The sequence below is a fragment of the Syngnathus acus genome, chromosome 9, assembly GCF_901709675.1.
Source record: "Syngnathus acus chromosome 9, fSynAcu1.2, whole genome shotgun sequence".
In the NCBI taxonomy this organism is placed as follows: Eukaryota; Metazoa; Chordata; class Actinopteri; order Syngnathiformes; family Syngnathidae; genus Syngnathus; species Syngnathus acus.
The window spans coordinates 9,990,376-10,013,691 of record NC_051094.1 but is presented as its reverse complement, the minus strand read 5'-3'; the positions used below and the strand labels follow the sequence as shown (position 1 = coordinate 10,013,691).

Sequence of the window (23,316 nt, the reverse complement as noted above, 5' to 3'; positions counted from 1 at the left end):
AGCGGCAAAGTGAATAATTCAGCGTGATTGGGCCAATTTACAATGACGTCCTTGTTGTGCATTGACCCTTCACGTAGCCTTTACTGCCTCTTGCAGCTGCTGGCTGGTGTGGCGCCCCAGCCTGGGGGCTTTCTTTGTCCCAGCGGGCCTAGTGTTGTCAGTGACCTGGATCTACTTCCTGTGCACTGTGTTCTGCCTGAGGCATCGTACGGCCAAAGAATGCACAGGAACCACACCGTCTTCTCCCATGACTGAGAGCCAGCCTGCACTGGCGGCAAGCGTCAGTCTCCTGTCTACAGACTCTGTTGTGGGCCCAATCAATTCCAGCGTGGCGACAGACGACCAGTACTCGCTAAAGACACAGTTTTTAATTTTGGTGGCCACCCACTTCCTATTCGTGGTGTTGTGGTGTTGCGGTGCCATGGCAGTGTTCCTGACTGGGCACGCTAGCTTGTTGTTTAGTTCTCTTTATGGAATGGTGGCCATAGCCCTTGGGGTGTTCTTGGTGGTGCACCACTGCTTCCGACGAGTGGACGTACAGGCCTCGTGGCTGCCCTGCTGCCCGGGTCACAGCAGCACCCATCCCGCATCCACCTACACAACAGGAAGTGGCGTACAAACCTCTGAGCAGGGTTCACAACTTTACATCAACTGCCATCAACCCGGTGGCTCGCATAATTCTTCATCGACTCGCTCGTCGTCCACACCGAGTGGCATCAGCAGTGTCGGCCCCGGGCCCTGTAAACTCACCAACCTACTGCAGGTGACGCAAGACACTACGAGCAACACCTCGCGGGCTGCTGCTGGGATCACCGCCGGCACCAGTACTGACAATGTCAGCAAGCCGTCAAACAATATTTTTCCCAGCGTTAACGCTTCCGTGCCAGTGCATCCTCAGAGAAGGAAAGTGAATAGTAGGACTAAAGGCAGTAGCCAGTATCCCCATCGCGGTGATGGCAGAGGTCACTATCGTCTCAAAGCTTTAAGGACAGCGGGAGGCGGGGGCAGCCTCGGCGCTTTGGGTCCCACGAGCTTGGAGCGTCTCAGCTCATCACACGCCGTCCATAAGCAAGCCACCAGTGAGAATGGGAGCGTCCATCACAGCCTCCCAGAGAGCCACGCAGTCCCTCTGACAAATGGAAAGCGTGTGGGTCAGTCAGTGGCCACCAGCCCTTCAGAAGGCAGCGACGGGGGGAGCAGCGGCAGTCGCAAACCCTACCCTCTCCTCCCCTCCGTGGCCAGCAGGGTGGCCATGAACGGTCCGCACCGACGCTGCATCAGCCGAGACAATTTGAAACTAGCGGCTGCTGCAGAGCGAGAGGTCAAGCGCTGTTCTTACCCTCTGAACAGCATCACAACAGCTGTGCCGGGAGCTGCGGCCCCAAACGGCGCCCTGAAGAACTCCATTCGGGAGCTGGACCACGACATGAGCGGCACCGATCACTCCCAAAGTTCTGTGGGTGTGAAGAGCAGTTTGTGGAAGAGCGAAACCACTGTGTAATTTGGATTTATACATGAACGGCAGTGTTATCTTTACAGCTTTTCAAATGAGGAGACTATGTTGTAAATGGCTTTTGGTTGATTATTGTTATATAATTTAAGATTTTCTAAAAAGGGATCCAAGACCCCAAACTGCTACTTTTGTTTCAGAGGCTAATAATTCAGTGTAAAATAGTCCCGATTTTTAGACCTGTCTAAAATGTTGTTTGTTTTATTCAAGTGACAATATTGCAATATTGTGCATATATTGGTTAATGAGGATTTATGACTTAAGTTTAATGAGAGATTTATTGTTTTACCTTTGATTATCTATGCATTTCAGAAGACTGTTCATTTTAACAGTACACAGCTTTATGCAATTCCTTTCACGGTCATGTTTGCTTTAAGTATTTTTTGCAAATGTGTGAGTGTGCAAGTGTGTGTGTGCAAGCGTGTGTGTGTGCGCGTGGGTGTGTGGCTGTACATAATCCAGTGTCAATTAAAAGATGGTGAGGTATTTGAATACAAATTGAATTTTTTTTTTTTATCATGCATTCCCCTGAGCACTCCTTGTAATAAAATGCAATTGTGCAGCCATGTATAATCCATTCCTGCAGCATTTGGCCTTCAAATGTAAGTAGACCACCGTAAGTCATTAGTTTTTTTTCATTTGCATTTTATACAGCAAAGGACGTTGTTTTACAGGAAATTGGGCTTCCGCTGCGAAACTTATCATCACTCCCTTTTGACATAGTTTTAAGGAAGTCTGTGAAATCCAGAGATCCACCATGTCACAACACCCTAATATGGACACACATCTAGTACCACACTTTCATTCTGACACCCAGTTATTTATTTATGTATTTATTTATGTATTTATTTATTTATTTATTTATTTATTTATTTATTTATCTATACCTCCGCAGCGGTTAAACACTAAACAATACATTTTTAGTCAACAATTTTCTGTTACCCAAAGTGTTAACAAACGTTATGAAACGGTCTAGAATACAAATCAAACCAAAGTGCTGATGTATTCGAAGTATGTTTTACTTCAATATTTTATTCCAAATAATAACTAATCAATGACTTTGGCACGTTATATTTTCCAAATTATTAACCACAAACATCAGGGAACGTCATGTACTCTTATTCATTATATTGTGAAGTCTTTCTTTAGTTAGGAACTTTATGAGTCACTGGACTTTTTTGGTTGACATCAGTGACACGTTCTTTTTTCTTTTTTCTACTTGGCTGAGCCTATGCAAAGTGTCCCGAGCAGCGGCTTATCTCTTTGGTTAACAGTTAACTGAATTGCCACGCCCCTCGTCTTCTCGGTCCAATCAGCGAAGGATATTAAATATTGACAGCCACATTTACCCAATCAATTTTCCGCATGTAGAGCCTCAATGGTGATCAGGAAAATCCAGGAAGTAAGGTTTTTAACTTTCTGCAACGCAATATTCAAGAGAGTTGTATGTGTTATCAAATGAAAGCTATTTTAAATATTTAATCATACAGTTTGTTTTTGTTTGACTCCATCGTCTGGTACCCAACCAGAGTCTTAAATGTAGTGTAACGAGGAAGAGGGGGACGAGCGAACCTGAGCTTCCTTAACCGAAGCCCAACTCGGTAACTCTAAACCTCCACTAATAGGACGTTGAAGGTTAACCGCAGCACCACCGCGAGTCTAGCTTACTAAACCCAATCGGAAAGCTTTGGGCCACGGATCTTTTGACTGCGGCGATGTCTCTGGTTGATCAAAGCCAGCAGGCGTTCCCCACCAGTGTGCAGGTAACGGTGCACCAGGCTCGGCACCTTCGCCCCAAGGGGAAGAATGGCACCAACGACGCCTATGCCATCATCCAGGTGGCCAAAGACAAATTTTCCACCGCGGTTGTGGAGAAGAGTATGGCCCCGATGTGGAAAGAGGAGGCTTCATTCAGCCTTCCGCTCTTCCACCCGGGCAACGTCGATCGCTGCACTCTGTACATCGTCGTCATGCACCGTGTCCAGGCCGGGCTCGACAAGTTCCTGGGCCAAGCCGTGGTCAACTTACTGGAGCTGCACGAAAACAAGGCTCGCCAAAAGCCAGAGTAAGCGCCCTTCATTTTTATCAACACACTTCATGGTGATGAGGTTTGAAGTTACACAAAGATGTATGCAAAACTCAACTGTAAAAAATGATTTCAAGTTAATCAGTCTAAAAAGAGAAAAATTAATGCATTAAATAAATCTGACATTTATGGCTACTATTACTAACTTGCCCTTGTCCTCCCACATTTCAAAATATTAGCTTCATTGAAGACTCCAAATGGCCCATTAGTGTGTTTAATTGTCTACAAGTGTATGTACCACATGGTTGGCTGTTGACCAGTCCAAAGCCAGCTGATAGGTTGCAGCCTAACCCTAACCCTAACCCAAATGACCAATAGAAAACGGATGCACAATATGTTAATTTTCTTTGTAACTTGGTCAGGTTTACAACCATTAATGAGACTTTTTATTGTGTGAATGCTTTTTGGTAACAATACATGTGAAACACGTCCAAAACCTTCTTATTCATTGTTGTCATAACGTCTCAGTTGCTCTTATTACTGACCTTTCTCATCATTTTGACGTTGCTCAATGTGTGGGAGGTCGAGGTGATGTTTTGCAGACCCACCCTGAAATCAATGTCTCACATTGCTGCTGGCAGCTCTGCACATTCCTCTGAGCCATTACGTCTATGCTGTGTGTGCTCACACCCTGATGTCTTGGATGATTTTGGATGACAATGGTGCTTAAAAGAAGCTTGGGTGTAACACGCACGCACGCACGCACGCACGCATGCATTTCACAATCAATATTTATCAGATTACATGACAAAAGCAGAAAAACTGGATTACTCACCTAATATTAGTGTTAGGCATTGTTTGAATTTGCACAATTCAGATTCTGGTTCTTCGATGCGATTTTTAGTTCTAGTGGGGAAAATCTAAGCACTTTTCCAATCAAATCATTAATTCTGGTCTTACTTCAATTTATTCAGCTTTCGGAATAAATGTCCCAAATTAGTCGCTACTCGTAGCTACGACACTGCCTGTATGTTTCAAAACAAACATTAACGTGCAACACAAATACTTGTTGTATTCGTGGCGTTTCATGTACTTGGAGAGAAGGTGCTGTAAAAATAAATGCTCATTATTTAAATAATAAATAATCTAAGCGGTTACCAGATGGAACCTGATTTGCAGGATCAGTGAGCGCATGCTTGAGGAGCATGGCTGGGTAAGTACTGCGCGTTGATGAACAGAACACCCAGTCAGTCAGCTGATGTAACAATTCATTGTCTCTTTAAACCAACCAAAGACACATGCTGACATTTTGACGCCTGAAGTAACAGGCAGGCAGTTTCCTGATAAGATTGACAGAATTTGCCCGCATATACAGTACAGTTTTTGGCCAGTTTTTTTTTTTTTCTTTTCTTTTTTTCACAAGTTATGACTTGCATCCGCCATAATGATTTGTTTATAGTAGCAACACTGCTGTTTACCTTGACTTGCCTCATTTTGGACTACAGAGTACTGACTTTTGAGACCTTTGCAATAGGTTTAAAAATTACTTATTAGTTATTTTTCCAAAATCAATTTAGCTTTGCTAAGAGACTGTGTTTTCTATATATTTATTGAATTGATTTAATTATGTAAAAGAAAAGGCTAAATTTGAATGAAAAGAAGCAAAAAAAAAAAAAAAGAGTACCGTAATTTTCGGACTATAAGTCGCGTTTTTTTTCATAGTTTGGGTGGGGGGGCGACTTATACTCAGGAGCGATTTATATACATATATATGTTTTTTTTTCACTTTTTTGGGCATTTTATGGCTGGTGCGACTTATACTCCGGTGCGACTTATAGTCCGAAAATTACGGTAAATATAATCACGTTTCGCATTTCAATAAGCCATTCAGAATGCTTCCATTCTAACATTGTTTGCAGTGACCATGATATGATTTTAAGGCCATATCGCTAAGACCTCAGTCACTGCTTGAAGCTGATAAATCTCTGACAAAAATATAGGCAAGAATCACTCAATAGCAAGTGCTGGCTAAAAGATCTGTTGTCAACATGGCGCCGTACATTCAAATAAACCAGGCAGATTATATTGGCAGGTACAAGATAAGACATAAAGATGGGAACACCAAATATTTATCAAACACTACAATATTGCTCCCTTTCCCCATTAAGATGTCATTGCCTACGTTTAAATTGACAAAATGTCTTTAACACAACCAGAGTTCGCATTGAAATTATGTTCGGATGCACTTTTTTTTATGGACACTACAAGTATTGATCCGATTAGGACATGACTTTTGATCAGAAGAAACTATTTTGACATGTGCAGATTTCCTAAGAATGAAAATGCATGAGGCTTGAATGTCACATATTTACAAAAGTCATTTTGTACTTGACAAAAAAAAGTGAGTAAAGAACATGTTCAACATGCTGGGACGAATGGTCTCGAGGCTATGTTGATATGTTTGTTTTTAGTAGCCGTTTATTATTCGTGTTTACAATCTCAATCAAAATAGTTGATTTTTTTTTTTTTTCTTTCTTCCTCCGCACTCAAACATGTCTTTAAAGGCACATTTTGTTTTCTATATTCCATATCAAGTGTGATGAGTGCATACAAACCGTTTGTAGTTGTGTGCCACGTCAAGCAGCCTTGTTTGACTTGGCCTGGTCCACTGGGGAAAATGAAAGACGGCTCAAATTAGTGTAACCTTCATGACATTACTCAGAGGAATGTTGATTCATTCCCAAGCTTGTCTTTTGACTGTTTTCTTTACAAGAGCTCCACTAGAGGTTTGCCAGACTGTAAATTGACGAATGCAGCAGTAAACTCCTCGTGAACTGCAGATAACGCCACATAAACTTCCAATGATCACGTTAACGGGTAACAAAATGACTAGAGTCAGAACACGCAATTTTGTTTAAGTGAAAGAAAGTGTTTTTGCTTTTCATCAGTCAAGCATTAACCATTATCCATAATGTCTTGACAATATTGCTAAGCACATTTGTAGAAGTACTTTACATTGTTTGGACCTTATTTTATTTATTTGATATAAATAGGTTAAGAACACTCCTTCCTCTTCCTTCAGACAATAAGTGCTAATCCTTAACAACAGAAAGAACACTGGTGGGGAATACACCCATAAATGCTATGTTTGTCTTTGAAATTGCAGCCACAGTAATATACACACCTTAACCACTGTCGCAAAGAATCGGATGAGTATTTCAGATCACGATGCCTTAATTGAATGTATCAATTATAGCTGAAAAGCCCAAATTCATCTGTTCACAGATGGGTAAAAAATGAAAGATTATGGCTGGAGATTTGGTCTGATGTCAATAATGGCATCTACTTTAAATCAACCCCCACCACCTTCAGGCTAGTTGCTCTCATTGATTTTTTTTGTTTTTGACATAATTGAGTCAACATCACACTACACTAATAATACTAATAATAATACTAACAGTGGCACACTGGTTAGCATGTTACCTCACAGATCAGAGGTGCGGGGTTCAATTATTGCTCTTGCCTTCCTGTGAGGGGAGTTTGCATGTTCTCCCTGTGCTTGCGAGGGTTTATTCTGGGTACTGCGGTGTTCTCTCGCATTCCAAAAACATGCGTGGTATGTTGATTGGGCACTGTGAATTGTCCGTAGGTGTGATTATGAGTGTGAATAATTGTTTGTCTTCACATGTGTGCCCTGCAATAGCCCAGCAACCGGTTTAGCGTGTACCCTACCTACTGCCCAAAGTCAGCTGGGACAGGCTCCACACGCCCTTGACCCTCGTGAGGACAAGTGGTTCAGTTAATGGCTGGATGATAATAATAATGCCGCTCATATTTCAAACGCATTGAAAATGAGACACTCCCATGAGTTGTTTTGTGTTCTTACTAGTACATTATTTTTGCACCTGCCGCTTCTGAGTATAAGTCATATAAGTCAACAAACTATGAAGGAAAAAAAACACTGAGTTGATCTGGAATAGCAGTTGCATTTTAGGGAGAAAGGATTCAATCAATCAATCAATCAAAAACCAAGAACAGTAACACTGACTCTCGTTCAAAATCTCTGTTCCCCAATAATGGGTGCGAGCACACACTGCCTTACTCCAACTGTTGGGAAACTCCGTGTTGTTCAAAAGACAATTCTTCTTTCGACCTTTGGCCGCAATGCCTCACGATTCTACTTAAGCCATTTTAGACTAAAGAGAATAACATTTGCCTTGGAAGCTGAATTTAAGAATCCAACCAGAACTCGATCACCGCTGTCAACGCAATTAGGGTGCCAGTCTGAGCTCTAATTCTAGCAATATACAAGTCGCATCTGAGTTGTATACAGTAAGTCAGTCGCAGGACCAGGCAGACTAACCGCCTACAACTTGTGTAGTTTGAGATCCAGTGCCAGGGCTATGAATATCAGTCTTGACACCGTTTTTTATTTTTTAGATTATACATACTCGGCTTTCACTAGCGCTGTAAGGTTGTAAAATTGTAGTTTGAGATTATATTTATAGTTCTCATTCACCTCCTCTCTGTCATCTTCAGTTGGTTTCCATTGGTGGACAATAAGGGAAAATCGGACAAGCTGCGAGGTGATGTACTGCTTGGCATCACCTTCATGAGGAACAACATGTCAGCTAGCATGGTGGACCTTTCTGTGAAGGACAAGCATCGTTCCCGCATCTCCAAGTTGAAAGACAAAGTCCGCTTGAAGAAAAAAGACAGCTTCTCTGACTCCGGCTCGGCTATGAGCCAAGTCCTGACTGACAGCGAGGGAGACCGCGATTCACTCGCCTCCAATCAAACTGCAGGGGAGAAAAAAAAGTCCAAATTTAAAAACATCTTTGCACCAAAATCCAACTTGCAGCGTAACACCTCACAGTCCATGTCGACCCTCGGCAGTCTTCCTGGGAGGAGCTCATCCCTTAGCGGCAGCCGCTCATCTGGCATCAATGTCGAAACCCCTGAAGGTAGGTGAAGGTGAACCCCTTCATGTGTCGAATTTGTTCGCTTCTTAACTGTTTGCGATGCTGCACGAGTTGACTATACTTTTTGCCTTACAGTGGAAGAGCATTTAATTTTTCTGCCTGTCACTATAAATTGCTTGTATGAATAGATGGGAATTTCTTTTTTTAGAATTAAGTGGGTGAGATTTGCTAAATTCCTGTAGTCGTTGCGATTGGAAATGACTGCTCGAACTTATAACAACAATAGAGTTGTAGGTACTTTTCTCCATGAGTCATGGTCAAGTAAAGACAATGATTATTTTTAAGAGGGTGGCAAAGTTGAGACTGTGGAGTCTGTGACTATTGGTGGTTTTCATCCCCCATATCGTATCAGCACGCTTAGATATTCAGGCTTACCAGTTAGTAGAAATAGTACTGAGTAGTATCTGGTTACGCTTATTTGTAAACTGTGAGTAGGTAACGCTCAGTGTTAAAGGGGCATTAGTGCAATTCAAAAATGGTATTTCATCTAAGCAATCGCCTCACTGTGTTTTCTCTTCTTCGATAGTCAAGAAGAAATTCAAATTTCTTGGACACAAGCGGAGTGGAAGCTCTGACAGCAAGGGGTCTCTAGGTCCATTGTCCTTCCTCAGCCGCTCCAAGCACAGCCACAGTGAAGTAAACAACCCCGGCATTAACAGCACCCAGGTGTATGCAGGAGAGCCACAGGTCAGGAGCGGCTCGACTGTCAGTCTTAGCAGCTCCGGCCAAGGTTCCATGGAAAATGTACATCAACATAACGCCAGTGTCATGCCAGACAAGCACGTGCCTTTTTTTAGGTCCGAGAGTCGAGATAGGCTTATGATGGAAGAACGGCGGCGTCAAGAGGAAGAGGAAAGAAGCCAGATTGATGCCATGCGATTGCAGGAGGAAGAGGAGAGACAAAGGAGATGGCTGGAGGAAGAAAATCAGAGAAAGGTAGACGAATATGAGAGAAACAGGCGCTTTCTTGAGGAGGAAGAGCGGAGGGAAAAACAGAGGGAGGAAGAAGAAGAACGCAGAAGGCTGCAGGAAATCGAGAATGAGGAGCGCCTCAGAATAGAGGAGCTAAAAATAAAAGAAGAGCAGAAAAGTCACGAGGAGGCTTCCATGAGCGAAAGGCTCTCATCCCTGTTTGGACTCGCAAGAAAGAAGGAGGACAAAAAGGAGGAGACACCACAGCACTCTGAAGAAGAAGTGACCGCACAAGCGCTTCACTATGACACAAGAGATCAGCAAGTCTTCGAGGCCACAAACTCATTTGAGAATATTTCACTCAACTCTACAACTCAATTTAACAGCAATGAAAGTCCATCTGATGAGCAGAAATCCAGCCTTAACCCACAAAGCTCGTCTGCCATGCACTTCCTAAATCGTACCACCAGAGTGTCCACAGTTAAACCAAGGTAGGCCTTCTCTTTGGTTTTTATGGTCAAAAGGGTTTTTCTGTTAGAAAATCAAGTTTCAAGAGCAGGGGACCCCGTTGTGACAGACCATCATGAAAGGCAGAAATCATGTTTTACGTGAAAATAAAATTTAAGAAAATCTGAAAATTAGACAATAACAGTAAACAAATGAGAAAACAGGTGACGCTAAATTCCCAGGAGCCCTTCGCATTAATTAGTACCCAAAAGGTTGCTGTCATTTTCCCAAAGGGGACCCCTGCTCAAGGCTCTCAGGAAGATTGATTTTGATGTTGCTTGTGGGCACATTCTTCTTTTGCTTTTCGATTAATTTGCTGTTATGTGTCTTTTAACTCATGGCTAAAATGACTTATCTATCAAAATCTGTCTATCTATTAAAATGCTGACTGAGTCTGGCTGGAAAGGCCACTTTAACCTGAGTGCAACGCGCCGAGAATTTTGAAAATTGGATGATGGGTTCTAGCAAAATGAAGTATTTTTGTGTTAGACAAAGATTGCCTTTCTGGGGAGTTTTTGTTTGAAAACGCCCTTAGAAAATGTGGGCATAAAAACACCTTCACATTAGAGGAACAATTATAACTCCTTTTCTGCACTACCCTTCTTGGCGAATTGGCTGACGAGTTTCAGTTAAAAATAGCCACCAATAAGCTTGTGCAAGCGTAAATTCCAACGAGTTCTGCAAGTCAATATAAATTAAACAGTATTAGCGAGAAGAGCGGTGTACTTCAATCTTTTTTTTTTTTTTTTTTTTGCATGAATTTAGTTTTTATGGAGGATTTTAGAGGCATTGAAGTGATTATTCCATGTTTTTTTTTTTTTTTTCTTTTCTCCCAAAAGATGGCAGCCACCTGTCAAGTTGCTAATAAAAATGTCTAACATTTTTCCCATATTCTTTTCACCAGCAAAAGAGACATCTTTATATATTTGAATTATATATTTGACATATTTGACTCTCACACTGGACACTCTTGGACGACTATTAGTATTCTAGCCAGCAGTTGACAGACCTGTTTAGCCAGACTGAGCTGCTGTATGAGGAGGAAAAGGGCGTGTTAGTTTTGTGAAGATGTTGTGGAACAGGTTGCAGAAATAGCTTGTAGAAGTTGATAGTCTGACTTGTAATGTCAGCGTTTTCACTGTGTGGTTTTCTTTTTCTCCTTTCTTACGTTTTTTCCTTCCATTTGGATCTTGGTGGCAAGTTTTGTTGGCTTTGGGTCATCATGGTGAGCAAACTGCACATTTTCTTGTCAATGAATTGTGGTTTTGTATTAGATGTTAGATTGTGGTGCGAAGGAGGATTTTGATTTAATGATTCTGTTGAAATTAACTGAGTTTGGACAATGCTTTACAATTCAATTTAAAAGTATTTAAGAATGCTGAAAGGCAGTAAAGACGCCTTACACCAAACAATTACATTACTTAAAATAGAAGCCTCGAGCGGGTATTGTTTCTGTTTCTGTTGCTTCTCTGTGGATGTTAACTGATGTCTTTATGAAAAGATTGAAAGGGCTTTTAATGATTACAGTTTATAAGTATGCTCAGTGGTTTCAGGAAACGTATTAACCGTGGTTTTGTAAAACAATGACAGCCAAACGTTGTGCGACTCCTATGTATTTTTGTCAAAAATGTCGCAATCTGGTAGCTACGAGCTAATTTGGTGATGGGCTTGTACACTGGTGGACTTAATTTTGGGTTATTTGATGGTTTCACTTATTTGTAGGCCTTTTTTCCTACTTCTTGGCAGATTGAGCCATTCTCTGGAATCTGAATCTTCTGAACACCTGCCATTGGAATATTCTGAGTCTCAAACCCCCAGTGTTCCTGCAGACCAGCAGTGGACTTCCCCAGGTGCCTCTGAATCCCCCCTCTCTAGTGTACCATATGAGTTCCCCGATACTTTCTCCAACCTTCATTCATCCTTGGCTCCCCTGAGATTCAGGGAAAGTCCGTCTGGTTCCCTGCGGAAAAATCCGCTGGATTCAACTTCCTCGTACAGAGGTCTGACTGGTTCCTTGTATAGAGATCCACCTGGTTCCTCGTCTCGAAGTCCGTCTGGTTCCCCCAGTAGAAGCCCGCCAGGTTCCCCCAGTAAAAGCCCGCTTGGCTCCCCCAGTAGAAGCCCGCTTGGTTCCCCCAGTAGAAGCCCGCCTGGTTCCCCCAGTAGAAGGCCGTTTGGATACCTAAGTAGAATCCCGTCTGGTTCACCCAGCAGAGGGCCACCTGGTTCCCCCAGTAGAAGCCCGCTCGGTTCCCCCAGTAGAAGCCCGCTCGGTTCCCCCAGTAGAAGCCCGCTCGGTTCCCCCAGTAGAAGCCCGCTCGGTTCCTCCAGTAGAAGGCCACTTGGTTATTCCATTAGAAGTCCACCCGGTTCCCCCAGCAGAAGCCCGCCTGGTTCCCCCAGTAGAAGGTCACTTGGTTTCCCCAGTAGCAGTCCGCCAGGTTCCCCGGGTAGAAGCCCGCCAGGTTCCCCAAATAGGAGCCCGCCTGGTTCCCCCAGTAGACGGCGGCTAGGTTATCCCAGTAGAAGCCCGCCAGGTTCCCCCAGCAGAAGCCCACCTGGTTCCCCTTTGGAAAGTTCAGCTGGTTCCCTTTCTTACAGTGTAGACGACGTGCCATCATCACCCACAATGGCTGATAAGACAGGAAGAGCCCCCTTGCCACCCTTGTATCCAATATATGAAGCCCAGACTGGTGGAACTCAAGAGGTGCAGATCTCCAGTCACACAAATGGATCTCAGCAAGAAAAAACACTATCCATCCCACTTCCTGATTATGAAACGTTGTATCCTCAGAAGAGGCATGGAGTGAAGGGGCACACTCGATGGGATCATATCATTGCTGAAGTCAATCAAAGACGTATAGACAGTACACCAGAACTGATAGGTCCAGAAATGAGTGTGGATGGCCCCGAAGACCCAGAGAAGGCTGGATCTTCATTTCCAGGGAACAGTACTTCTCTTGGGCATTTACAAACACATCACCAGGAACGAAAACATCGGTCATCAAAAGACGTAGCTCCACCTCCTCCACCCAAGCCAGCTGTTGACCAAACAAAACCCCCAGAGAGCTCTGACATACAAGTTCCCACTGCTAGACCAAGGCAAAGGCCCGACATGAAAGAGCCAGCAGAACAACAACATTCAGTAGATATTACTGATAGGCAAATGAGCAGCCACGACCTCAAAACACCAGAAAAACCACCCAGAACATCGGACAGCCTTCATACCAGGGTAGCACAGAGGGAACAAAACCCCGAAAACTTTGGAATGACAGCAGAAGATCTTGATCAAATTTTCAGTGAGGGGAAAACAGGGGACCCCTTCGCAAGTTTGAATGGCTATGAGAAAAACAATAGGGAAGATGCGGACAGTCAAAGCAGCCTTGGTTTCCAAAGACAAAATTCATCGAGACGAATATCATCGCCTCCTTCGAGAAGTAACTCTCTGAAGGCTTCTAAATTTCAGCAAGAACCTTCGGACGAAGAAGAAATTAACAAAATTCAACTTTCAACACGAGACGTTGTCATTGAATCCATCACACAAAGGCATCCAGCTGATGGGAAGGCACAAGTGCATTTTCTCAATGGCGAGGATCCAGTTGGCAGTGATCCTTTTTCAGAGCCCCTACCTGTTGTCATGGAGGAACCGTCCTCAGAAGCTCAAGTGTTGTCTGTGAGAAAGAAGCCAAAGAAAGCATTGATGCCACCCACTGAATCTCTGATTGTCAGTCCTCAGATTAGCAATGGAGACAACCTTGCCTCCACGCTATCCAGGTGAGATTGAAAAGAATGATGACTTTGCATTTGTGGACAGTTGCTATCTGGATAAAGAACTCTCTGGTCTTTGGTTTTACCTTGGTTGGGATGGTTGGTTTTCTTGGTGAATTAAGGCTTGGACTAATTTGAACATGATTAGACCCTTGAACAAAGACTCAACTATTGTATGTTGCGTAACCCACATTTCAACTCATGACTTGACGAGACCAGTTTGCTCCAAACATCTTTGTCTAATTGCTTCATGCAGCATAATATAAGAAAGAATATGCATTTCCTTACAGGCCTCATCCAGTGAAGCCTATGCACGCTCTTGAGAGTCTGAATCCCACCAGCACTTACTCACTGAAGGACTTGCATCCTCAAAGTGGCACCCCTAAAAAGGTAGGGATATACAAAAGGCATCACAGTCACTATATGATTTCTCCCAGACTTTTGAATCTAGTCACCTTTTGATTCATTGTCAAATTTTCCCCAAAGAACAACTTCTTACCATATTGTACTTAACACAGGTGGCGGGCATGTTTGACAGCGGACCATTCACTCAGCTGACCCATGAAGAGTTGATCACCCTGGTGGTGAGGCAACAAGCCGATCTGTCCAAGAAAGATTCCAAAATCAGCGAGCTGGAAGAATACATAGACAACCTGCTGGTGCGTGTCATTGAGGAGAAGCCGACCATCTTGCACGCCGTGAAGACCAACCCAGCATGAGGTAACCACAAAGGAAAGAAGAGACCGGTGTGCATAATGGCCCTGTAAAGCTTTTGTTTGTGCGTGCGTGTCTCACTGTGTACTAAGACGCATCCTTTTGGATGTCTTAAGGCATATGCACTTTGTGGAGTAATATTTAGGTTTCTTTCAGAATGCTAGAAATAGCGTCTGGTTGATAAACAAGCAGGTAAAACGTATTTAAGTCAATGGATTCATTTGTTTGAACCTCAACGGTACTTGGTTTGAAATGTCTTGATTTATTTCCATTACTTAATGTGGTGTGCTTAATTTAATCGCATAGATTTTTTTTCCATTGTACACAAAATGTTTATATGACAATCATTCCACATGTGTAGCCTCACAATGTACGTACATTTTATGCATAGATCACCCCCAAACAATTATTTATAAATTAGTACCTCATCAACAAATTTTCCCTCTACTGAGGTATTTTTTCCCCTTCTTATCAGCTGCTTTGCCTTCTGTACAGATGGATGCCTTTCATTAACTTGAGAAAACCAGCACAAATCAAGCAGATAATGTTGCCTTATTTGCAATTGCCTGTGTCCTATGAGGTGATAGTTAGCAGTGTTGTTTGAGAACTCGCCAAAATAACTCAATGTCAGACTCACAAGGACGTGTTCTTCCAGCAAGTCTGTGATAAGTACCTTATTTGTGATTGCCTTTGCAGAAATTCTAGCAATATTTCCAACATGAATGTAGAGACATTTTTGCAAAGCCTTTTGTGACTTATAGTTAAGGAACTCATTGTTGGCTACCTCTCTTCTTCCTGTGGGCTGAGCACTGAAAATGTCCTCAAGATGCCTCATGGATTGTACTTCCATTAACGCGCCTGCCGACATATATAACAAAGAGGTAATGAACGGTGGTTCCATTTTAAATAAAGACACTCAATCTCGTCCAAATGCAAACTGGTTTTATTTGAATGAAATATGCTTTCATCGAACCATTTGTCTTTTACACACGTATACAGATTTTGTTTTCCTGACGGAATAGATTCCTCATAAGGCTTTCTAAATGTTCCTTTCACAAGCATTCAGTTGCAGTTGTCAGTCCTGTCTTGTCTAGTTTCCACTGTAAACATTATTTCATTTATCTTTTAGTTGCAACAGCAATACAAGGTCGTGTTGTAGCACTGAACATCTAATGAAATTATTGATATGAAGCTGGAGCTCAGTAGTGAAGATGACACAAATGTACCGTAATTTTCGGACTATAAGTCGCGGTTTTTTTCATAGTTTGGGTGGGGGGGCGACTTATACTCAGGAGCGACTTATGTGTTTTTTTTTTTCAAAAAATTTCAAAAAAAAAATTTCAAAAAAAAAAAAATGAAACCGCGATAAACGAACCGCAATGTAGCAAGGGATTACTGTAATTTGAATTTCAAGTGACGACAGCAGCGCGAAACCATCTGCGTCACTCCAATTCATTAAATCCATCAATCGTCCTTTGTCAACAATGCGTGCGCGCCGCTGACGGCTTTTGCACTTAAAAATATTCCACAGGCCCATATAACGATATATAAATTATATATCAAATAACTATTATATAAGCAATAATGTTATCAAACCATCTGTGCACTCTAAATCATTAAATCCATCGATCAAATTCCTCGTCCTTTGTCAACATCGCCGCGCGTGCGCCCTGACGCCAGCCTCGTCGTTATTCCACAGATTTACTATATAACTATATTGTAGCGTTAACAAAGTTCAAGGAAAGACGTGGGTTTGGTAAACGGCTCTTTATTTAACAAAACAAACTTACAGGCGTGTGGCGGCGTGGACGTCCAGCCACGAAAGGGGACGAGAGCTCCATACGATAGGACCGGGCGTGCGTAGAAGCCATGACCGAGCTCCATGCACCGTCCTCGGACAGCCACCCGGCTGAGCGCCGGCCCTCGACTTCCATCCACGGAGCTGAAAGGCAGCTCGGTAGAGTAGGACCGGGCGTGCGTAAAAGCATTGTCCGAGCACCATCCACCGTCCCTGGACAGCCACCCGGCCGAGCGCCGGCGCCCGACTTCAATCCACGAAAGTGAAAGAAAGCTGGACGAGTGACGCGCGACGTCGCGCTGCTGACGTCAGCAGCGCGACGCGACGTCGCGGGTCAGCAGCGCGACGGTTGTTTACATAAAGGACAAAGATCGACTCGTCCAGCTTTCTTTCACTTTCGTGGATTGAAGTCGGGCGCCGGCGCTCGGCCGGGTGGCTGTCCAGGGACGGTGGATGGTGCTCGGACAATGCTTTTACGCACGCCCGGTCCTACTCTACCGAGCTGCCTTTCAGCTCCGTGGATGGAAGTCGAGGGCCGGCGCTCAGCCGGGTGGCTGTCCGAGGACGGTGCATGGATCTCGGTCATGGCTTCTACGCACGCCCGGTCCTATCGTATGGAGCTCTCGTCCCCTTTCGTGGCTGGACGTCCACGCCGCCACACGCCTGTAAGTTTGTTTTGTTAAATAAAGAGCCGTTTACCAAACCCACGTCTTTCCTTGAACTTTGTTAACGCTACAATATATATTATCTATATATAGTAGATCTGTGGAATAACGACGAGGCTGACGTCAGGGCGCACGCGCGGCGATGTTGACAAAGGACGAGGAATTTGATCGATGGATTTAATGATTTAGAGTGCACAGATGGTTTGATAACATTATTGCTTATATAATAGTTATTTGATATATAATTTATATATCGTTATATGGGCCTGTGGAATATTTTTAAGTGCAAGAGCCGTCAGCGGCGCGCACGCATTGTTGACAAAGGACGATTGATGGATTTAATGAATTGGAGTGACGCAGATGGTTTTATTAACGTGTTATTTATGTAATAGTTTTTTGAATAACTCTGAATTTTACGTCAGGGCCGTTCTCAGCTCTTAGTTTGTGTTTATGTCACGTTAGCATAGCTATCGTTTAGCCTGTTGTTGCTCGTTCATGACTGTTCTTGGTGTTGGATTTTGTCGAATAAATTGCCCCCCAAAATGCGACTTATACTCCGGAGCGACTTATATATGTTTTTTTTTCACTTTTTTGGGCATTTTATGGCTGGTGCGACTTATACTCCGGTGCGACTTATAGTCCGAAAATTACGGTATGTAATCATGAGAAACACAAATTATATCAGTAGTTACTTGCTTGGTATTCATGATAACAGACTCATTGCATAGTACCCAATTGAATTCAGTTTTATGGGGTAGCAAACAGGATAAGTTTGCTTGACATTGAAATCACAATTATTTAAATCAATCAAAAGATTTTTCAATTATTTAAAACTTAAATAAAACTCCAAATCTCATCTTTACAAAATGAATTTGTAACAATGTCAAATTTTAATGCTATAAAATAATAGCAATCTAAACAACCTAAAAAAAAAAACCAAGTACTAGCTGTTCCTGATCTGTGAGCCTTTGCCTCTCGGGGGCAGTGTGGTGCCGTGTAGTCATGGAGGACACACTTACAGTTTATTAAAGGGACAGTGTGTATTTTTTATTTATTTATTTATTTATTTTTTTACCATCTGGTGGTGAAATAATAGAATGCTACAAATGCATTTAGAACGGTTCCTCAGAGAAATCACACTTAACCACCAAGTCAACCCAAAAATGTCTATACAATATGTTTAATTTGTCCCCATTAGTCTAAAAACAGCATTCTGATTTATATTGCATATGTGGAATATGATTTAAGCAGCTAAATGTACCTGTTTTTATCCATCTCAGGCCGCCCCCTGTATGAATAAAAACAGGTGGATTTTGCCTTTTTAATTCGTAGTCCACCAACAAAACATTATCAGAACACTGTGTTTCGACTATTTGGGCAGTACAAAACATTTTATTAAAAGAACATTTTGGGAATGAATTTGGCTTTAACACACTAGCAGTTTTTGAAAAGTTACTGAATGTTGCAACTAAATTACTCTGTTAGCAACACAGCTTTTGTACATGAGCAGCTTCTAGACTGGAAAAGTTAAACCCATTTCCTTCTCACAGTGATCCCTGACTTCAATAATTTCAGAAGCCTTTTTCACAGCACAACACTGGCGGTGGCGCCGTTGTTGGCAGCGATGCCAATACGTCTGTGGCACACCATCATTTTGCGCAGCTCGCCACGAAAGCGGCCATGGAGCCAAGCGTAGAGGAATGGGTTACAGCAAGATGAGCTCATGGCGCACAGGTGACAGAGCAACTGAATGAGCAGGAAGTAGCGCTTATCAATCAGATCAATGTCAATGTCGCGCAACACGTTAAAGACGCTGATGGGCATCCAGCAGATGCCAAACGCGGCCACCACCAGGCTGACCAGGCGGAAGGTCTTGCGCTTGCGCAGGCGCTGAGCCTCAGCCTGGCTCCGAGTGTGATAGCCCGGAACGACACAGTTCCTCAGTTTGACGCTGATGCACAGGTAAGAGATGCTGAGGGCAGACAGAGGCAGCACGTAGGTGATGAAGAGAGTGCCGTACGCGTAGGCCAGACGCGCGCCTTCCTGACCCATCCAGAATTCCTCACAGATGGTGAAGCCTTCGGTTTGGAACTCCACATGGTAGGTGTGAGCCACAGCAGGAGCCACCAGAGCACAGGACAGCAGCCAGATAGCACACAGCAAGTAGGTGCATGCCAAGATTGAGATGCGCTTCTTTAGTGGATGCACTGTAGCGTAGTATCTGTCGGGATGAGAAAAAGCCTCGGTTGACTCAACAGAATACAAAAGAATAGAATGGAATACAGGGTGAACAGCCCACTCTCGTGTTTGCCGATTGAATTATTGCGGTTTTCTACCTGAAATGATTCACTCGTGGATTTGATTCACAACTGCTGTGCTGCAGCACATTAAAAATGCTCAGTTGTACTGTGTAATTTTACTTAATTGGTCTGAAAAGTATTTATTTTCTCCAAATAATGCATCAGGGCCCGACTTTGATTTTCACCCACCTCAGGCAGGTCGATTTCATCAATGGTGTGTGACACTTCATTGATTCCTTCATCTTCTGAACCGCTTTATCCTTACGTGGGCGTGCTGGAGCCTATTCCAGCGGTCTTAGGGCGGCAGGCGGGGTACTCCACCTTGAACTGATTGCCGGCCGGCATGATGTATTCTTTGAGCGTCAGGTCACATCCTTGTCGTAAGGAAGGGCTTGAACACATCTCACAGTCTAGATGTGTACTTTGCCACGTTCACAGTTGTCTAATATAAATTATATAGTATTGGTCTCCCTCCACCTATCAAGGGATGCAATACTGTTGAAGTGAATAATTGTTTAAAGCTGTTTTCTAGAATGAAAGTGGATTATACACTGCATCATTTTGCTGTGCTTTACAATCCATACAACAATATTACATAATATTAATTAAGACTAAAAGCCCTGTCTTTTCTTATGAACACAGCAACACAGCTGTATTTTCATTATGATCATTGTAGCTTGTCTTTTTTTCTGAATATGTACTCGGTGTAAGAGGATTGCGAGCCACTGCATTAGAGCACTCAGAGGAGCTAAGAACAAAGGGAAGGTAACATTGCTCCATGTTTTTCTTTTCCCCACATCCAAAAACATTAAACTGTTTATTTGGTTGCAGCACTAAACCATTTTTCACCGCTAGAATGTGCCACAGCAATTTTGAGCAATTCTCCTTTCCAGGTAGCAGCATTTTGTGTGAAATTATACACTGAGGTAGTAGCCTTTTATTTACTTATCTAGTAAAATTAGATGATTGGCTATCTCCAACCTGAGAGGCTCTCATTTCCCCTGCATCTGATGATTGATGCGCACATGTCAATGGGACCCACCAGATTTACTGTATGACTCACCTATCCACCCCGATGGCAGTGAGGGTGAAAACTGACACGTACACTGTCACCGGCTGGATGAGATAGACCAGGTAGCACATGAAGCGGCCAAAAACCCACCCGTGTGGGTTGAGGGCATAGGCCAGTGTGAAGGGGATGCAAGTGGCGCACATGAGCATGTCGGAGAAGGCCAAGTTCCCGATGAAGAAGTTGGTGATGTTGTGCATCTTGCGAGTGCAGCAGATGACGTAGAGTAGTAGGTAGTTCCCGACGACGCCCACCAGGGCCACCAGAGTGTAGCAGGGAATGATGAGCAGCTTGAAGGACTGCAGCAGCTCCACACCCTCAAATTGAGTTTTGCGCTCCGAGGAAACGTTCTGGAGCGACAACTCAAAGATCCCACCTGTGTCATTCAAGCGATGGGTCACGGGTGATGGGGATGTGAGCTCTGGGTCCGCCATCCCGATGGGCAGATGTCACCCTGCGGGGGTTAGCCTGTGATTACTGCACGTTGAAATACAAATGTACAAGCAAACGTAATTCTCAATGTTATCTGCGGAGATGTCACCGAGTTGACAATGACATGAAATGATCATCAAGGGTGATATGATGGTGAATGCATGGTGGCAATATCTAGTTTCTGTGCAAATAGATTGAGTAGTAGAAGGTTCGGATTGGACATCATTAAGTGCTCTGACAACTAAGATAGCAATATTGATTAATCATTGCCTGAGTAATTGTCACAAATGACAACAGAACAACAATGTTGGATGACAGATGAGAAGCTGTCGAATGAGAAATTAAGCTACAATTATGGTTCAGTGCATGGAAACGCTTGAATGTCATGAACCGAATCGCTCGCTGTTACCACTGATAACTTACTAAGGCGCCGTGGGATTTGGTACAACAGCGCCGGTACAGTCCAGGCACGTTTGCTGTGGTCCCACAACAGCAACAGCACAGGGCTAAAAATAAGGCTTTGACTTGCAGATTAATTGCAACAATTACAACGGCTGATTGTAGTGTTTGTATGCTTATATAGTAAGAACCACTATCATCCTTGAATTGAATCGGCAACCACAAATCATAAAACAAATCGAGTCGATGTTAAAACGAATCGTTATACGCTAATTGGTCATCCTGCTCAGGTTTGCAGGTGGGCCTATTCCGGTGGACGTTGGTCGAGAGGCAGGTTATACCCTGGACTGATTGCCAGAGCATCGTGACAAACATTCATGAAAGCTCTACATGGGAAGGCCACAAGACAAACTTCAAACACATGACATGAGATGTATTCAAGGTAGAATAAATGGGGAAAAAAATGGAATACACAAACAGTTTACAAAGTTGAATGTTGGCTTAATACTGAAATGTCCTCTTAATCCTGACTAAAATAACCTGATTTTATGCAAGGAATCTGAAATTAAATGCACTTTACATTGCTCCATCACACACCCATTATTCACAAGCTGAATTTACAGTAAATCTGCCACCTGTTCTTAGAAGCGACCATCCAGCAAAATGAAGTGATCTCTTGATATTTCCATTTCGTAAATAAATGATAATGTACAGTATGATTAATTTCAAAAGTAATTCATAAAGAAATGATAATGTACAGTATGTTTAATTTGAATAGTATTCAACCTCAAGAAATAATTTTTCCATTCAAGGAAGTGTCCCCCCCCCCCCACAATAAAACAATAAAAGCTCACAGGTAACAATAATTACAGACCTATTTCATTATTTAAAATATAATTTTGATTAAAGAGCTTCTGCATAATGATAACATTGAATATACATAATAAATCTGATATAGTTTTATGTCTAATTGATATTGTCTTGTTATTTAAATTAATTGACAACCACATTATATTATTATTTTTGTTATCACTATACTTATTTGCACTTTATTGCATTACTTACTAAAAACCTTTTTGCAGGATAGATAGTTTCTACGATTCTTATAGAAAACATACTCAACGCGTCGTCACTTAATGCCCAAATCGTTATCAAGCCCGTTCCTACCTTGTGTTGGTGGCCGTGCACGGAGCATTAAGGTCCCCGGTTATAAGAGGCAGAGGATCGGCGGTGGTGCGGATGGAGCTCGAGCGTGGAGCGTGCGCGTGCCCGTGCGCGCGCGCCTCTCACACGCTTCACAGTGATCGATGCAACCTCGTGTTCACTGAGCCCAGGCACACTCTGTCCTCTTGAAATTGCATTTGCCGCTTTTCGTTTATGTCCGAATAGTGATCTTCTTATATGACGTCATGTTTATGTTATTACAGCAGTTAGGATTGGGCTTAAAGAGCAAATCTATCATGTAATGAGGTAAAATGATATTCTTTAGATACTTCCATACTTGAAATTATGCTTTTTATTTTGAAAATGTTTGAACATCCATTTTTGACATTATACATGGTCCCATTGTATTCAGTTCAGTTCAGACAAATTATGTTCAAATTATAAAACACAAAACAAAAACAGCATAACATGGAAAGCCGTTTTATTAAGAGATCCTAAAATCACATTGTGTATTTTTTGTCTTGACAAATTCCTGCAAGAAGAAAGAAACAAAATAAAAAAGACCTCAAAGTGCAATATGAGGCATTTTCCTTTGAATATGGCGAATTAATTACATATCCATGTCCACATCAGTGAAAAAGAAAAAAACAAAAGCAATGCAATCACTGTCAGACGCTATTGCAAGGCTTGCATTCGAGTCATGTTCAAATTTATGTTAATACATAATTCTGAGACGCTTTTATTTGGAAACGATGCTGATGTTTTTAAAACCTTCAGATTTATGCTAGCACTTGCTATTGAGTTAGCACGATGTGTTATTAGTTTAGCTGTTGAAGTAATGTTGGTATCTAGTTAATTTGTGAACGTAAAATAATTCATATAAACTGTGACTGTAAGCTGTTTTTATTATAATATTTTTAACATGATGTGAAGTGAAATAATATCACCTTGCTTCACCAGAATTTAGGTGACGGCCTTAACAGCACATCACCTGTTGCCATAGCAATAAAAAAGACATTTCACATTCAGTGGTAAGCATGTTGTTTTGAAACTGGGTGTATAAATGTGGA

At 42.6% G+C, this 23,316-nt stretch overlaps 3 protein-coding genes across 8 annotated transcripts in view; 2 read left to right on the top strand and 1 right to left on the bottom strand.

Annotated features, from left to right (window-relative positions):
* adgra2 (adhesion G protein-coupled receptor A2) overlaps window positions 1–2,087 on the top strand; it is a 33,874-nt gene extending 31,787 nt beyond the window's left edge. For both annotated transcript variants that reach the window (XM_037258711.1, XM_037258710.1), the window contains one exon: window positions 97–2,087. In XM_037258711.1, coding sequence (XP_037114606.1) covers window positions 97–1,501 — 1,405 coding nt within the window. In that variant the 3' untranslated portion in view covers window positions 1,502–2,087. The remainder of the gene's footprint in view (window positions 1–96) is intronic.
* Window positions 2,088–2,885: 798 nt separating this feature from the next.
* On the top strand, window positions 2,886–15,480 carry rab11fip1a (RAB11 family interacting protein 1 (class I) a). Of its 4 annotated transcripts, none has more exons than XM_037258463.1 (7): window positions 2,886–3,575; window positions 8,076–8,500; window positions 9,045–9,921; window positions 11,684–13,711; window positions 13,996–14,095; window positions 14,224–14,425; window positions 14,895–15,480. In XM_037258463.1, exons 1-6 carry the CDS (start codon window positions 3,226–3,228, stop codon window positions 14,422–14,424), a joined length of 3,981 nt encoding a protein of 1,326 aa, XP_037114358.1. In that variant the 5' UTR covers window positions 2,886–3,225; the 3' UTR covers window position 14,425; window positions 14,895–15,480. The 4 variants fall into 4 exon arrangements, with proteins under 4 accessions (XP_037114358.1, XP_037114359.1, XP_037114357.1 ...); XM_037258464.1 differs by having other exon boundaries at window positions 11,684–12,274; window positions 12,323–13,711; window positions 14,224–15,356; XM_037258465.1 differs by having other exon boundaries at window positions 2,887–3,575; window positions 11,684–12,106; window positions 12,275–13,711; window positions 14,224–15,356.
* Window positions 15,481–17,722: 2,242 nt separating this feature from the next.
* prlhr2a (prolactin releasing hormone receptor 2a) lies at window positions 17,723–22,398 on the bottom strand. 2 transcript variants are annotated; one of them, XM_037258466.1, is made up of 3 exons: window positions 22,250–22,398; window positions 20,246–20,705; window positions 17,723–19,103 (listed from the first exon to the last, which is right to left on the bottom strand). In XM_037258466.1, the coding sequence occupies exons 2-3, from the start codon at window positions 20,683–20,685 to the stop codon at window positions 18,467–18,469; spliced, it is 1,077 nt and encodes a 358-aa protein (XP_037114361.1). In that variant the 5' UTR covers window positions 20,686–20,705; window positions 22,250–22,398; the 3' UTR covers window positions 17,723–18,466. The 2 variants fall into 2 exon arrangements, with proteins under 2 accessions (XP_037114361.1, XP_037114362.1); XM_037258467.1 differs by lacking the exon at window positions 22,250–22,398 and having other exon boundaries at window positions 20,246–21,129.
* Between the last annotated feature and the right edge of the window lie 918 nt (window positions 22,399–23,316).